The sequence below is a fragment of the Nanorana parkeri genome, unplaced genomic scaffold, assembly GCF_000935625.1.
Source record: "Nanorana parkeri isolate BGI_ZX_2015 unplaced genomic scaffold, ASM93562v1 scaffold899, whole genome shotgun sequence".
Lineage (NCBI taxonomy): Eukaryota > Metazoa > Chordata > Amphibia > Anura > Dicroglossidae > Nanorana > Nanorana parkeri.
In genome coordinates this window covers 533,550-549,149 of record NW_017307167.1, presented here as the reverse complement: position 1 = coordinate 549,149, position 15,600 = coordinate 533,550, and the positions used below count along the sequence as shown (strand labels likewise).

At 40.4% G+C, this 15,600-nt stretch overlaps 1 protein-coding gene across 1 annotated transcript in view; it reads left to right on the top strand.

Annotated features, from left to right (window-relative positions):
- Positions 1 to 15,600, top strand: part of SMARCB1 (SWI/SNF related, matrix associated, actin dependent regulator of chromatin, subfamily b, member 1) — a 17,668-nt gene continuing 2,068 nt past the window's right edge. Inside the window, exons 1-8 of the mRNA XM_018565898.1 lie at positions 1 to 154; positions 2,287 to 2,407; positions 5,205 to 5,334; positions 6,264 to 6,387; positions 7,542 to 7,701; positions 9,977 to 10,143; positions 10,507 to 10,697; positions 13,714 to 13,845. Coding sequence (XP_018421400.1) covers positions 65 to 154; positions 2,287 to 2,407; positions 5,205 to 5,334; positions 6,264 to 6,387; positions 7,542 to 7,701; positions 9,977 to 10,143; positions 10,507 to 10,697; positions 13,714 to 13,845 — 1,115 coding nt within the window. The 5' untranslated portion in view covers positions 1 to 64. The remainder of the gene's footprint in view (positions 155 to 2,286; positions 2,408 to 5,204; positions 5,335 to 6,263; positions 6,388 to 7,541; positions 7,702 to 9,976; positions 10,144 to 10,506; positions 10,698 to 13,713; positions 13,846 to 15,600) is intronic.

The window sequence follows — 15,600 nt, the reverse complement described above, 5'->3', positions numbered from 1 at the left end:
CTCAGCGGGAGCTAATGTTCTGCGCAGGCTCAGTGCGGCGGGCCCGGCTCTGGTGGACGGCAAGATGATTATGGCGCTAAGTAAAACGTTTGGTCAGAAGCCGGTGAAATTTCAACTGGAGGAAGATGGGGAGTTCTACATGATAGGTTCAGAGGTATGTGCCGAGGAAAGCGGGGTTTGTGGCAGCATAGGTACTGGCAGGCTTTCCGTATGTAGCGAGGCCTGAGACAAAGAGACTGAGGGCGGACAATGATATGAGAGGGGGGAGGATAGGGATGATCAGACCCAACACTTTTATTATCAACAGAATGGTGGAGTAGAAGTTTTCCCAGTTACAGGAAATGGGAATGAATGAGTACCAGCAGTGTTCATATCCATTAGTTGAGGCCCACTTCCTCTCTGCCTGTGTATATTTGTATACATAGAGTTGTGTTTGTACACACACAACTGGAAGGAAGGGGTCAATGCTTTGATAACACAGCACATTGGAACAATTGTTTACTTGTTACTTACTCGTAACTGGCCATACGTTACACAATCTGATTGTACAATCTCTCACAGTGTCCTAGGCCCACCACACATGTTACAATCTGACTGTATAACCACCTTTAGATCTACCCACAAGTATTTAGTGCAAGGGCTTGCACTAAATTACATAGGTTTGGTACGTATAAAGTTGGTTGTATGGTCAGATTGTAACATGTATGGTGACCCTAAGGCTCACCTTACACGTTACAGTCTTGTTGTACAATCCACTTTAGAGTTACCAAAACTTTTTAACATGAGGACCAACCTAAACAACAGATTCAGTTAGTATCAGACCAGATAGACTCTTCCACTACATAGGTGATGGTCGATCTAAAGGAAATTGTGCAAGGAGATTGTATAGTGTATGGTCAGCCTACCATTTCCAGAAAAAGTATTCGTCTTATCTCTTTCATATTAATAACATTGCGTACGAGTCCCATTTTTATTGTCACAGCTGGGGAAATAGCAGATGGCAGCCATATTTCAATGCGAAATGCAATTGATTTGTGGATGTGCATATAGATTTGTGCCTGTTTCCGCTGATCATATGAATCGTACAGCCTTCCATGAGGGGAGTTTATCAAAATCTGGAGCAGATGTGCATGGCAACCAATCAGCTTCTATCTTTCATTTTCAGATCTAATCTGAACAAACTGAAGAGAGATGCTGATTGGTTGCCATGGGCAACTGCTCCAGATTCTGTCTGCTCCAGTTTTGATAAATTCCCCTCCATGTGCCTATGTGAGCACGTTGGTAAATCCCGGTATATGTGTCAACATATTTGATTCACTCAGTCTGCTTTTATCCAGTACAGCCTACACCTTCTTACATCAAAATCTCCATCCCTTCTCTTCCAATCCCAAACCACGAAGTTCCCTTTTCACGTTTTACAATCAGCTGTGCTCACCGTGTCTGTGCAAAATGTCCTATAGGCCTGAAAACACTCTTCTTGAATGAGAGAAATCCATCCATTCCCCATACACAATAAACAGCATGGATAAGGGAACCCCACAGCTGGTTCTTGTACTCTGCAGCCACTGTTCCACTGAATACCCAACCTAGCCTAATGGGATGTTGCCACAGTTTGGCTGAGAATTTTCATATTGGCTCCTTCAACAAAAGTAGATTGAAAAATGGACTGTTGTGGAACGGGATGGGGGTTGTGAAGGGGTGCCGATAGGGGCGAGTTTTGGTCAAAACAGCAGGAACCTACATATCTAGGATCGGGCCATTTTACGGCTGTGCATGACGTACAAACGTGTGCACCCGTCTGAATGATCCTTAGTCACTGGAACAATTAGGCATACTGGGAAAATCTGAAGTCCTGATCTGCATCTGGGCTAGTGACTCAGTATTAACCCATTAGGCCACGAAAGTCTGGACTCATTCTGCATGCTTATTTTTACTCACCAAGTAGAGCAGCATGGATACCGATGACAGCCTTGGACCCCTTTGGTCACTTTTAAAACAAGCAGCCAGGGCAGCTCCCAGATTTTTGTGCTGACAGTTTTACTTTAGTGGCTTCTAGAGAGACGTTGTGGAATAAATGCCCGGGGAGCCTATGGGCCTACAGTGTTTGTCCCGTGTTTCGTCCGTCCTTGGTCATCGATGATACCTGCTATTTCATGATACTGCTGTCTGTTTTATTTGTTAGAGATGACTTTTATTGCAAGCTTTTCACATATGGTTTGAGTTTCTGACAATTGCTGTCATTTGATCTTTCTAACTTGTGATAAATATATATTTTTTTCTTCACAGGTAGGGAATTACCTGCGCATGTTTAGAGGCTCGCTGTACAAAAGGTATCCTTCTCTCTGGAGACGCTTGGCCACCGTTGAAGAAAGGAAGAAAATTGTAGCCTCCTCACATGGGAAGAAATGTAAATGCTGGTTTACGGTTTTTGTTTTTAATACTTGCTCACACAATCAAATGGACTTCCACTGTCTGTCTATATAATAAGGGAATCCAAATTCACCCCCAGAAACATCTTAATTGTTGACATTTTTCCTTCAATATCCCAAATTCCTTTGTCCTCAACTACCAGTCATGTGTCCAGTGCTAGGCCTTGGTCTTGAGGTCTGTGCCCAAGGATCTTGAGACAATGACGTTCAGGCAGCATCGGACAGTTCGCATCTCTGCTTCTACACAGTTCCTCTTTTAGCATAGAAGACTGTGAGTGAGGACAAAGATAGGTGTTTTAGATGTCTGTGCTGCTTTTTGGGTAACTTTTATGATTAGCGGAAAATATGGGTTGTCTTTGAGAGATTGTTGAAACATAATTTTAGTAATCATTTTAGGAAAGCTGCATCATTGTCACATCAGATCTGGCAACTTGGAATATTGGTGACAGAGATAGCGTTCAAAAGTCATATTGAACCAGTATCGGGTATATTTGTTTCCAAATAGTGAGGTTCCTGATGTATGGGTAACCGAAATATGTCTCCAAAGATAGCTCACCTTACCTAGCTACGTTAGTGTGGTTATACATGTGCTGTTTCCCTGGTTGGCACACCACTATCAAAGATGTTCCACATATAAAGCACAGCATAGGATGCACCCCACTGGCTGTAAAACACATTTGTATTGTATAGCCATAACACTGGAAGTTCTAGGTGACAAAACCCTTCCTTATATAAAACTTGAAAAGATTGCAGTGTAAACTTTTAAACGCATGGCAGTTCATGACCTGGAAATGATCACCTCCCTTAAGTCCATTATTAACCCTTGCTACTCTTTGGGAATTGCACACGCTCTGTGCCTACCCAAGGGACATGATGGTTAAAAGCGCACAGGTAATCTCTATCAGTCCTGCTGAATTTTAGTCCTAACAGACAATCACCTGACATTTACATGCCTTTTGGAGCTGCACCATCCATCCTCCTATTCCCATTTCATTGTTTCCCTGGCACCTTTTTGGAGTTGTACATCAAACACTTGCTTTACCCTTGTATGTGCTTTGGAGGTATCGTTAACGAAAGGTCAACAGCCCCTGTATTTACATACAGAGATGGGATTGAGTAGATATAGGTGTAGTTGCTGATGTGTGTAGCTTCAGAATCTGTTGTAAGGTTTTCCAAAACAAGAGTTTTTACCCCTAACACTCGGCTCTAGGTTTCCTAGATGTTTCCATATTCAATTTTGTTCCACTTTGTTGACGAATCACCAGGTTTTTTTATGACAAGGATTTATGGTCCTAATTTAATGTAGATTGCTAAATTATGGGTAGTCCCCCTGTGGATACCTAGTTTTACACCTCTCCCCCTAATTGCATAATTCAAAAAGAGACAAAAAGTTGTAAGGGTTTCTGGAGGGGTGTAAATGACCGTCCAAGAGAAATATATAAAGAAATATACAATTTATTGTTAATGCATACTTGATTGGTTACATGATTCGATTACACTTATTAAAAATCAATCCCTGCAGAGGATACATCAATTCATTGATTCTTTAACAACTCTAAAAATCATTTGATCCAAATTTCCAGATGTAATTTCATAATTTTCCAAAGCATAGCTTAACTTAATAGGCCCCGACGCGTTTCGCCAAAGGCTTCATCGGGACCATTCAGGATGAATCTATTGATAAGAGAATTTTTCTTCATTGATATGTACATCATACCCGACATTCATTATTGCATACATTAGATGTATTTATTTTGTATACTCGTATTCCTAAATGAGACCCCAACTGGGTCAATTATTAGATTTTTAGAGTTGTTAAAGAATCAATGAATTGATGTATCCTCTGCAGGGATTGATTTTTAATAAGTGTAATCGAATCATGTAACCAATCAAGTATGCATTAACAATAAATTGTATATTTCTTTATATATTTCTATTGGACGGTCATTTACACCCCTCCAGAAACCCTTACAACTTTTTGTCTCTTTCCTAATTTAATGTAGCCTGGATGTGATAGTGTTAAATCACAGATTACAACCAAAACATATCGTGGATATACAAATGTTGTTTGCATGCTCACAACTTAAATACACAAGTCATATTTTTGGGGGGCAGACGGGCTTAATTTGGTCACTGAACATTCAGTGGTTCTCCCTTATTGTGTTGAGTTCACTAATGAGGAATGTCCTTTTATTTCACCTCGGAGCTATGATTGTTTACCTTCAGTTATAATACACACTGCTGTGGTGCAAGATGCACCAATCACCTATGTGTTTTGGTGCAGTGCACTTTTAAAAATTCCTGTTTGCTGGTGTTTTAGCTGAAGAATTTCCCATGGGAAATGACACCTGAGAAATGCAGGGCTTTAAATGAACTCATGAGAAATGTAACCAGCAGTTCTTTTATGTGCTACCATGCTGTAAAGCATTCATGCTGTCCTTTTGCATCCATTCCTGTACCTTTAGCGCCTTGAGGAGGGCGCATGGCCTACAATGATACCGTGTATATCACTGTAGCAAATTGGCCAGCACACCAGGAACTAAAGTCCTCCAATCTTTACTGAGGTCTTAGTTGGAAAATGGCATTATAGAGTTGGAAAAAACAAAGACACAAATCTGACATTTAAGAGACACTGTGGTTTGGAAGGAGCTGTATAACCTGCCAGGGCTATTTAAAATTTTTAAAAAAACGTACAGGAATATAATGTAGTTCCCATAACACTGAAGTGGCAGCTCCTCAACCAGACTGATGATTTCCTCCCTTGTCCTGATTTAGATCATGGATACACAACATTAGCTACTAGCGTTACCCTACTGAAAGCTTCAGAAGTTGAAGAGATCCTAGATGGGAACGATGAGAAATATAAAGCTGTTTCCATTAGCACAGAACCTCCAACCTACCTCAGGTAAGTGGCAGTATATTTATACCTATAGCCAATTCCATGTGAAACTCCCTAGCACTGTAAATGGCAATGTGAACATCTGTTGGGGTGAAGCTGGCCATAGACCATACAGGCACAGCTCAGCCATTCCATTGTTTTCTGGCCTAGCTACAAGCATAAACGTAATGGCATTTTAGGCTATGAAGGGGGTAAGGGTGACATGTTTCAGACAGTGTTGGTACCATTTATCATAAAGGAAATTATAGCTATTGAAAATTGGCTTCTAAATGGCCCAATTGCTTTCTCACCTCTGATTTTGTTGATTGCAGTGGTTCATAGTTGCCACAAAGACTTGAGAAAAACTTCTCATCTAATTGTATGACTGGATTGTCAGATTGTAATCTCATGTCTATGGGTGCCTTCAAAGATGATGGGTAATGAATGCAAGACAAAGGCTTAGTGTTCTGCCTGCCTAAATATGCAATTCATTTTGAACATGGCTTCTAATGACTGAAGTAAAGTTATAAGGATGAGGCATATCTGCCCAGTAGGGCTGCAACTAACGATTTTTTTTATAATCGATTAGTTGGTTATTTTTTTTCAATTAATTGGATAAAAATGAAATACCACCCCTAATTTAAAATAAAATACACAAATGGAGTGTTACAAACATAAACTTTACTTCAGAATAAAACTGCATGCACATTTTTTTGCAATTGCACCACACTGGAACTGCATTTCCAACAGCATTGCGGTACTGCACATTCCAGTGCAGGTGGGTGGCACGTTTGGGGTGCCATTGAAATGAAAGGCACCTGCAGCACCAAAATTTGTCGGGGCGAAACCTGAAATTACTTTTTTCCCCACTAACATAAATATTATTATATTATAAATATTTTTATTTTTTAGTCGAACTCGCATAGCATATATTCTGATGTATTTTCCCCACCCAGAAGCCAAAGGTGCTGCAAACAGCCTCCCATAAAAATCATAGACTGCATGCAGGTTTGCGCTGGTAATTGTGTAAAGCTGGGTTTGCTTATGGACAAAGACAGCCTGCGTCCAGGTGGTGTGTCCGTACGCATAAATGGCTGTGTGCATGTACTGGCATATTGCCATGTACAGCCATAGACTTCTCTGCAAGGCTGTACGCAGCACCTAATAGCAGTTTGCACTGTCCAGGTTAGCCGCCCATTGTAAATGAGCCCTAAATGTTGCAAATTTAATATTTTGCATCATTTTAAGCCAGCAAGTGAAGCTTTAGGGTATTTTTCACATTTGCAGGCTCTCTGTTTGCTTCTTTTATGTAAAGCATATTGTATACCGAGCTAAAGAAAGTGCAAATATCCCAATTTTTTGGCCTGTTCAAAAATGCTGCAAGTACAGAAAAATGCCTGTTGATCTGACAGAAATCCAGTAAGTTCCTAACTTCCTGTAGTGAGCTGATAGATCTGCTTTACTGAAATCTCAAGCAATGTTATCAGCCCTGTCCTGAGTTCTCTGTTACTGGACTAGATAATAGGAGTTGGGAACTTAGTTCCTAAAGTATCTAAAATGCTTCACTTTGTACCTATTATTGTTACTATTATTATATTTTATTTTATTTTTTTGTTAACCTTTTTTCTGCTCATTCAGTGGGAATTCGTCTGCTTGACTCAATTTACTGCAATTTACTGCTTGACTCAATTTACTGCATTGTAACAATTCGTTCCTGAGTGTTACATTGCTTTGCTCTCTGATTTTAATGACCAGTACACTATAAGTGAACTTCTACTGCTGCCCCCAGACATCACTCTCCTTTAACCTTCCCCTTTATTTAATATAATATTCTTATCTGATATACTGCTCCATGTAGATCTTCCTTCTGTGGCCTGCTCCATGACTTTAAGCCTCTCTTCAGCATCCTCCCAGTTGTGGACTGAGCCCTCTGCACATGTGTATCTGAGCTGCTGCATGCGCAGGGAATGAGATACAGGACTGGGAAGGTTTTAAAAAGATACTGTGATTTCAGCCCACACAATGAAGATGAATGGAGAGCTCCTATTTTTGTATATTACAAAAATTCTTAAAAAGGACACTTAGGAAAGATAAGTGCACTAAAAGGTTGAGAGCAGCCCTGGGCATGGACCATGCATGAAACCCTGTATGAAGAGGGCCTTCCTCTGTGTTTGTTTTGCTTTGCTGATTAGATGTGACTCTGCTAATGTCCTTTTGCTGACATTTTGATTTAGAATTCACTGGTGTTTTTTTTACTCCTGTACAGTTTTGATGACCATGATCCAGCTGTGATTCATGAAAATGCTTCTCAGCCAGAAGTACTAGTTCCAATCCGGTTGGACATGGAGATAGATGGACAGAAGTTGCGCGATGCCTTCACATGGAACATGAACGGTACATATGACCTGGAGTTTCTTAAATTAGCATATATTGTGATATATTTTTATTTTATTTTTTGAAAGAAAATGTAAGTAATACGTCATGCTATGTTTATCATTGGATCCAAAGTTTATTGTCCTGTAAAGAAACTAAAGGTAATCTGATAGATTCCCTAATCATCAACAGAACTGGTCAGATTTGTGTTTGTACAAAACACACACATGGCCAACTCCTATTTAGCACCACTGAGCCTGTAGATACCTGATCACACTACTTTTCTTACTCAGAGATACCCAACATTACATTGTATAAGATCACACAATGATGAGATACAGATAGTCTGTACTTTGATTTACCTGGTAATTGCCAAGTATATGAAAACACTCAGAGGAGTGCAGTGTTAACTTTTATGGGCAAAAATATTGTTTCACTTGTTGGGGTTTAGAATGTTTTCAAAGTGCGTTTTCAATACAGCAATGCGTTTCTGAGGAACATGTATTGCTGCACCTTTTTTAAAGTACACCAAGTTCTGCAGGAAAAAGTTCATGAGTAGTGTGGGGCCATGCTTTAAAAAAAATGCTATAGCCTCCCATTTAAATAAAACAAATAAAGCAAAAAAACGCTCCATCGTCTAATTGTAGGTACATCTGCACTTAGTTTTCGAAGTCCCCCTGCAAAATCTCACAAATACCTGTTGATCCTGCTAGTGAAGTCCACCTCATGAAACTTTCTGTGATGCGGTTACAATGTCACTGCATCGCTCAAAATAGTGTTGTCAGGCCTATGTAGAGTGTGCCTGCTTTCACTGCTGTGGGATGAGATGACAGAGCATGGCAATCAGCGCCTGGCCACACCTAGCACTGCCCACTGCTTTCCGGATTGACAGCACTGCTGCTGAAACCCTCCCACTGTGAGCTGCAGTGTCTAGGAGTGGAAGCATGTGAGGCTTGTGCATCACATAGTAACTACATTTGGGACTTATTTAGACTGTCGCGCAGACTCCTTTTGCATGTACTTTAATCCACCTCTCCACCAACACTGAGGTGGAGACGGTACTTACCAGTTATTGCTGTTTACATAGCTCTCTGGGTTTATATTCTGATATCTTTGTTGTGTGAGATAATACAATGTAACACATTCATGGATGAGCTGCAGGCAAGCGGATGGAAGTGAGCTGCTTTGAGATTAGTTACTTGCTGCTTCATCATCATTCAATGTAATGCAATCTAGAGATTACACTGCACATTTTCTGCTTCTCCCTTGTGAAATTATACTGACACTTATTTTACATGAAAATATAAAAATAAAACAAAGTCACAAAATGTAAACATTTTGATGGTCATATCACCATTTTTATTGGAACTAAGAAAACGCAACAAAAAAAAAACAAAACAAAAAAAATAAAGATCCTCTATAGCAGCAAAGAAGGAGCACAATGGTATAAAGTGGCAGATTCAGTTGTGTTTTATTAAACAAACATATAAAAACATTATAAATCACACTCGTAAGGAAGAGTCATTGGCGCTTCATGGGTACAGTAAAAGGGAGCAGAGTCACTGGAGCTGAATAAGAAAAGTTGAAGGAAGCAGAGTCATTGGGGATGAGTGGGGAAAGTAAAAGGGGGGGGGGGGGGAAATCATTAGAGGTGTGTGGGAACTGTAAGGGCCTTTTCCAACCGGGTCTGTGCGTTAATCACATGGTTCCATGTGATTAACACACCGTGCGTTGCATGGCACTGTTCGTTAATCACGTCACTGAAAATGAATAGGAAAAGTTGAAGTGGGCAGAGTCACTGGAGGAGGACAGTAAAAGGAAACAGTCACCGGATCTGGGTGAGGACAGTAAAAGAGAGTATAGTTACTGGAGATTGGTGGGAACAGTAAAAAGGGACAGAGGCACCAGAGCTGGGTAGGAACAGTAAAAGAACAGTGCTTACTGGAGGAAGGGTGCGTCGGGACAGTAAAAGGGAGCAGTGTCACTGGAGGTGCATGGTGACATTTAAAGGAGAGAAAAGTGCCCATTCCCATTGAACCTAATGCTTTCTTGACTCTGCAGGTTGTTAGAGAACTCAGATTAAGGTAAATTAAGGGAACTTTCTTATATAAGCATTACGAAATAATTGCTAGCATTGGTAGTTCATTGAGTGGTTTTAATGGTTGATAAACAAATCGATACATAGTAGGTAAGGTTGAATAAAGACACAGGTCCATCAAGTTCTGTGTGTGTGTCAAAGTCCAATAATGCTTCTTTCTAATTTATTGCGCATATGCTTTCTGTTTGTTTCTAACAGAGAAGTTAATGACTCCAGAAATGTTTGCAGAGATCCTCTGTGATGATTTAGACCTCAACCCCCTTGCTTTTGTCCCAGCTATTGCTTCAGCGATCCGTCAGCAGATCGAATCTTACCCCACTGACAGCATACTGGAGGATCAGTCCGATCAGAGAGTCATTATTAAGGTACCCATGATTAAGGAAATCTCTCCTGTTTTTTCCAAGCATTATAACGTTTTTATCTTTTATATTCATTCCTAGCTGGCTCCAATGCATGCCCTTGCAGTGTGTTGTATGGACCTCATTTAGAGCGACTGTAAGCATGCAGTATTTGTCTTCCTTGATAAGGTGACAGTTTGGTTGTTCAGTGTGTAAGTGAGCTGATGCCTGCATGCCATTTTTGCATGGCACTTGCAGATGCTGCTCTTAGTAAGTAAGGCTGCCTGTGAGTGATCAATCAGCTCTGTCTCTGAGATACTTAATGCTGGTGAATGGAAGATAGCGGCCTCACTTTTTGGCTCGTGGTTTTGTCCTTGTGTTCTTTCATAGCTGAATATCCACGTTGGGAACATTTCTTTGGTGGACCAGTTTGAGTGGGACATGTCAGAGAAGGAGAATTCACCAGAGAAGTTTGCACTGAAATTATGTTCTGAGCTTGGTTTGGGCGGGGAGTTTGTCACCACTATCGCATACAGCATCCGAGGGCAGCTCAGCTGGCACCAGAAGACATACGCATTCAGGTAGGATGACCTGTTACTTTAAAATTCACATCAGGGTGATTTGTAGACAGTTGGCGGAGTGTTGTGTCCACCACCATCACTGATGGCTGTGTCACAGTATTGCTTATAAATTCTTCCATGTGTGCATTACTGTGAATTTTAGTACTTGGAGGTTTTTCTTTGTCTAAAACAAGACTGGACACTGGGGTTTAAAAGGGTTTTCCTAAAAATTGCTAACTGACAACAATCCCATCCCTGGGAGCTTCAAATTCAAACTTCACTTGTAGGTATAATTTGCTCAACTATTCAGATGTAATGGATCTGTGTAATCATTAATATCTGAATATGTTGATTTTAGTCAGCCAAATAGACATTAAATAGGGGTATAAGAATTCCTTTATTAGCTATGATGCTTATACCTTCAGCTATATTACTATATTATATACAAAGGGGACAGAATTGGCTATAACATTTTACTTAGCTGGAAATCGCCTTAAATCCTCCCTTGAAAAGGGTGCTGGTGAGAATGATTTATGGATTATTATTGTTCTGTAGAATTGGATACCAAAGGGCACATTGGCCCTTTTTGATTTGATATTAAGGGTCCCTTCACACATTATTACTGTGTTGGGTTGCATTACCCCACACATGTTGACATTTGTTGCAGTAAGGGAGTCCACTCATTTTGCATGTAATGCCAACGCACACCAAAATGCAGGTTTTAACAGACCTGCAGCTGTTTTATTTATTTAAACGCTGCACACCACAAAGCACAAGTAATTGAAATCTGCGGGTTATCTTACTCTGAAGAGTGTGCACTGTGGTTTGCTGGCAGGTTTTGTTGGGATGCTGTTTAAAAAGAATGGCACTTTACTGTGCGTTCATTTAATAGAGCTACAGAGAATTCAACCTAAAGCCCATTTTTTTTATTTTTTTGCCATTCTCGGTGAAGTGGGTCTTTTTTTTTTTATTTCCTGGTAAAATGTTAACAGGTCTCCGAGAATCGTGGTGAGGAAGCATACTGAAGTAAGACCCTCCATGTATTCCTAAGAATAAGCTATTAGATCGCAGGTAACCACATATATTCTCATGTGGATGAGCTGGCATCTCTGAAATGCCACCCCTATATATTCCAAAAACTTGGGCTGTTAGTGAGATTTGAAGGCATTGGACATAGAAATGTACGTCGTACGTTAGGGGAGAATGTATGGAGAACTTGCTTCAGTAGCCGACATAATAGTTCTAAGCAAGTCTCTCTTCTATGATCCAAGAGAGCTAAGGCCTGGTGGGGAACAGAGCCCTTATCTGCTCCACCCAAAACAATCAGTTTTGAGTGGAATTTCTTGGGAAAATACAGAAACTAATTTTATTAATGGTATAAAAAGTCCATGCATGTTGTAAATATCAGCTGCAGTCTCAAAATGCTGATATTTTGTAACACAACAGAGATTGAACCCTAATAATGATCTGTACACGTTATGACAACAGCAGTAAAGTTGTTTCCTTGGGCAGAGGCAGAAAGTAAGAATTTTTCTTTATAGCTGCCTCCTGCTTTATGTAAATAACTCCTCAGAGGAGACTTATTTATTACATTTCGTTAAGCAAGTTGTTTTTTTTTTTTACTGTGCAACTGGAATGCAAATGTCTTGTTTTTCTACAATCTGCACGACATAAGGCCTTGCTGGGTACATTCCAATAAGTTTGTTAAACTGTATTTCTATGCAGAAGAAAATGTGTTTATTTTTTTTAATACGGCACATGAAAGCAAAAGGAACAGATCTAATTTAGAGTTATTTTTGTTCTTTCATCTGTTCTACTTTTTATATAAATGAAACTGTGGTTTTAACAGGAACAAACACTTAAGTGCTGTGATATTTATATACTGTTACTATTTAGTTTCAACCAAATCGTGCGGCCAGAACAGAGATTCTAAAAGGCCAAAGGCATATGTCCTGAATCTTAGTAAATTTCTCTCCAATATACTGTACTTGCAGCTTATTTTTCAAAGAGGGTTATAATTACATTTGCCAGTGATCCATTTGGTTTACACTGGGGGTTCATATGACATGTAACCCATGGCTTCCCAGTTTACTTGCAGCAGAGCTGAAGTCATAGAGCAACCATTGGTCCCTGTTCCATGCTGTGGGACCTGATTCAAGAATCTTCACTTTAAGAGGGAGGAAATACTGTTATTGGCCATGTAGTTGGAAATGCCTCCTTAAAAGGCATGATCCCAGGTTGTCCTCAGACGTATGAAATGTTTGCCCCCACCTGGCTGCATAAAATCTTTGCCCTCAAGATCTGGCTGTGTGCGACACTGCAGGCATATTCATTTTGTCTACCCCACTGGGTGAGCAGCAGGGAATCACAGGAAGTCTTGATAGTGGGCAATGATGACACCTGGAAGCCACGTGCTCTGGATGTGTTTCCACATCAGTTCTTGTGTGTATGAACTCTAAATCATTTTTAACGAGCTGGTGACTGAAGGGAAACGGAATACCCAACATAAGTAGCTTATCACATGTGTAAGTGAGAACTGCAAATGTGTGTTTATAGTCAGGAACATCTGCCCTAAAGATTGTGAACTTTGAAGAAGTTCCTTATCCTCCCAGCTGCCCCATTACTTTTAAAAGAAATGTGTAATCTGCCATTTCCAGTTGATAGTTATTTGGACAGCTCTCTGGGATGCAAGTCACTCACCTGGAACAAGTATGCTGTCAGTGTAGCGTTAAGTATAAAATCCAATTGAGCCTCTAATTGTACAAAAGAGACCTATGGTGCCACCATTCCAAATTATCTTTACTTTGTGTCTACTATATTCCTCCAAAGATCATACCAGCTTTCTAAAATGTGGTATTTGCACTTGATATTACATAACAACCATGTGACAGAGCTTGAGCCTAGCAATTGGACGCTTAGGCACCTATTGTTGTATTGTGAAGCTGTAAGCACATTTGATGGGACTGAAACAGTGCATGAAGGAGACAGACGAGCTGATTCCGTTATACCTCCTTAATCGATGTTTTTTGCATTTCAGTGAAAACCCCTTGCCAACTGTGGAGATTGCCATCCGAAATACAGGTGATGCAGATCAATGGTGCCCTCTTCTGGAGACCCTTACAGATGCTGAAATGGAAAAGAAGATCCGTGACCAGGACAGAAACACCAGGTGCCACCGTCGTTTCATACGCTTTTCCTTCCGGGCTTCTCGTCGGGGTAGAATATAGACAACAAGGTGGCCCTTCCTCGGAGCGTCCACGAGGAAGACATTTCAGCTTTTGCGCACCAGCCTATGAAGTGATGTCTTTTTTCCGTGTCTGTGCTGTCGTGCTTCAGCCTATGGAGCTGCTCTTTTAATCTTTAACACACTTTGCAAGTGACGTGTTTGGTATATCGTTTGACTTAAGCTGGTGGGATTGGACATTTCTCCCAGTGCTCGCCATTAGCTTAGTAGCACCGTCTATGCTGAAATTCCCTGGTAGCTCTTACTTGGCCCCGGCGCCTTTTACGCACTTAAAATTACCAAATTCTAACGAATTCCATTGTCTCACATTGAGATAGTCTGACACCCTCTTGCCTCCCTTAATCTGGTGGTGGGACCTGCAGTATATTCCATATTGCTGGTTTCTGTAGAGTAGCCCCTGTAACAGAAGTATGCCAACTACAGAATCCTTTTATGTCCTTTAGTGTAATGTATTCCTGCTAGCGTTCGTATTCTTTATATTGTAGGCAATACTTAAAAACTGGTGCCAAAAAATTTGCTTGTGAAATGTTATAGATAGCTTTGCTGCTTTCAAGTGCTAAATGTAATCATTTAACTTCTGCTAGTCCCTGTAGAGCATAATTCTACTGGTGCATGCCGCAGTTAAATGCAACGTGAATTTCCACCGATTATAGTGCAGGTGGTGGCTTTATGAAGTATGTGCAGTATTAAGACTTGTAACCATTTGAATTGCTTTTCCTTTTAAGTATATGACAGTGGTAGTAACAGTGTTTAACGTTTTCTTGGATGGTAAGGAAATGGTTTTTGTTTTCAGAAAGGTTGGCCCATGCTGGTTGTGGAGCCCCTAAAGGGCCTTATTGTCCCAGATGAGTATACAGATCAGTGGTTTGGAAGTGGGGGCAATCTATAACCGCAGTATATATAATCAGCGCTATTTGAATCCTCCATCGGATCACTGGATACGATAGGAGAACAAATGCTGTGCAATGTACAGTACTGAACCCTCTGACAGTTAAAAGGCTTTGAGATGCTAAAGGTCTTAGTGATGTTGGCATTGGAGTAGTAAGCTGGAATCACATGATCAGCTGGGTTGAATTGTGGTACTGTTGATGATCTCCCTTTGACCATTACTGTACCCTGAGACTTGTGAGGTTGCCGTTTTATTTTGTGTTTGATGTTTATTGGTACTTATGGGCATTCGGAGCTGCCGAATTAACAGTAGTAAGAATGTCTCTGCCCTTGTTGAATGAAAAAATGTGAAATATAAGCTTAGGCACTTATGTCTCTTTACAACATATCTATATATTGACCTAAATGTTCTTTGTATGCAACATGTCTTTATTTTAATGGTTTTTGCAGTGTGCCTTTTCTAGAAAAGTTGACGTGTATGTGGTCTGGTTTGGTGCTTCTAGTATTGACCAGTTGTGTCAGTGTCTGGTTCTTGCATAGCACAAGTTGCCTAGTAGCTGTCGTTTTTTTTTTTCTTTTCTTTTAAATGATGCCAAATTAAGGCCATGAATGTATTAACACATTTGTTGTGTCATAACCTACAAATACCAAACCTCAGAGTAGCTTCCTCTTGTTTAACTTCCCAACAGATTAAATCATCTTCCATATTTTTCTGTTTAGGGTTCCCATTGTGCTTTTCCCACCATTTTTTCAGGAATATACCATGGAAAGGTTTGATTTCCACCCCCCCCC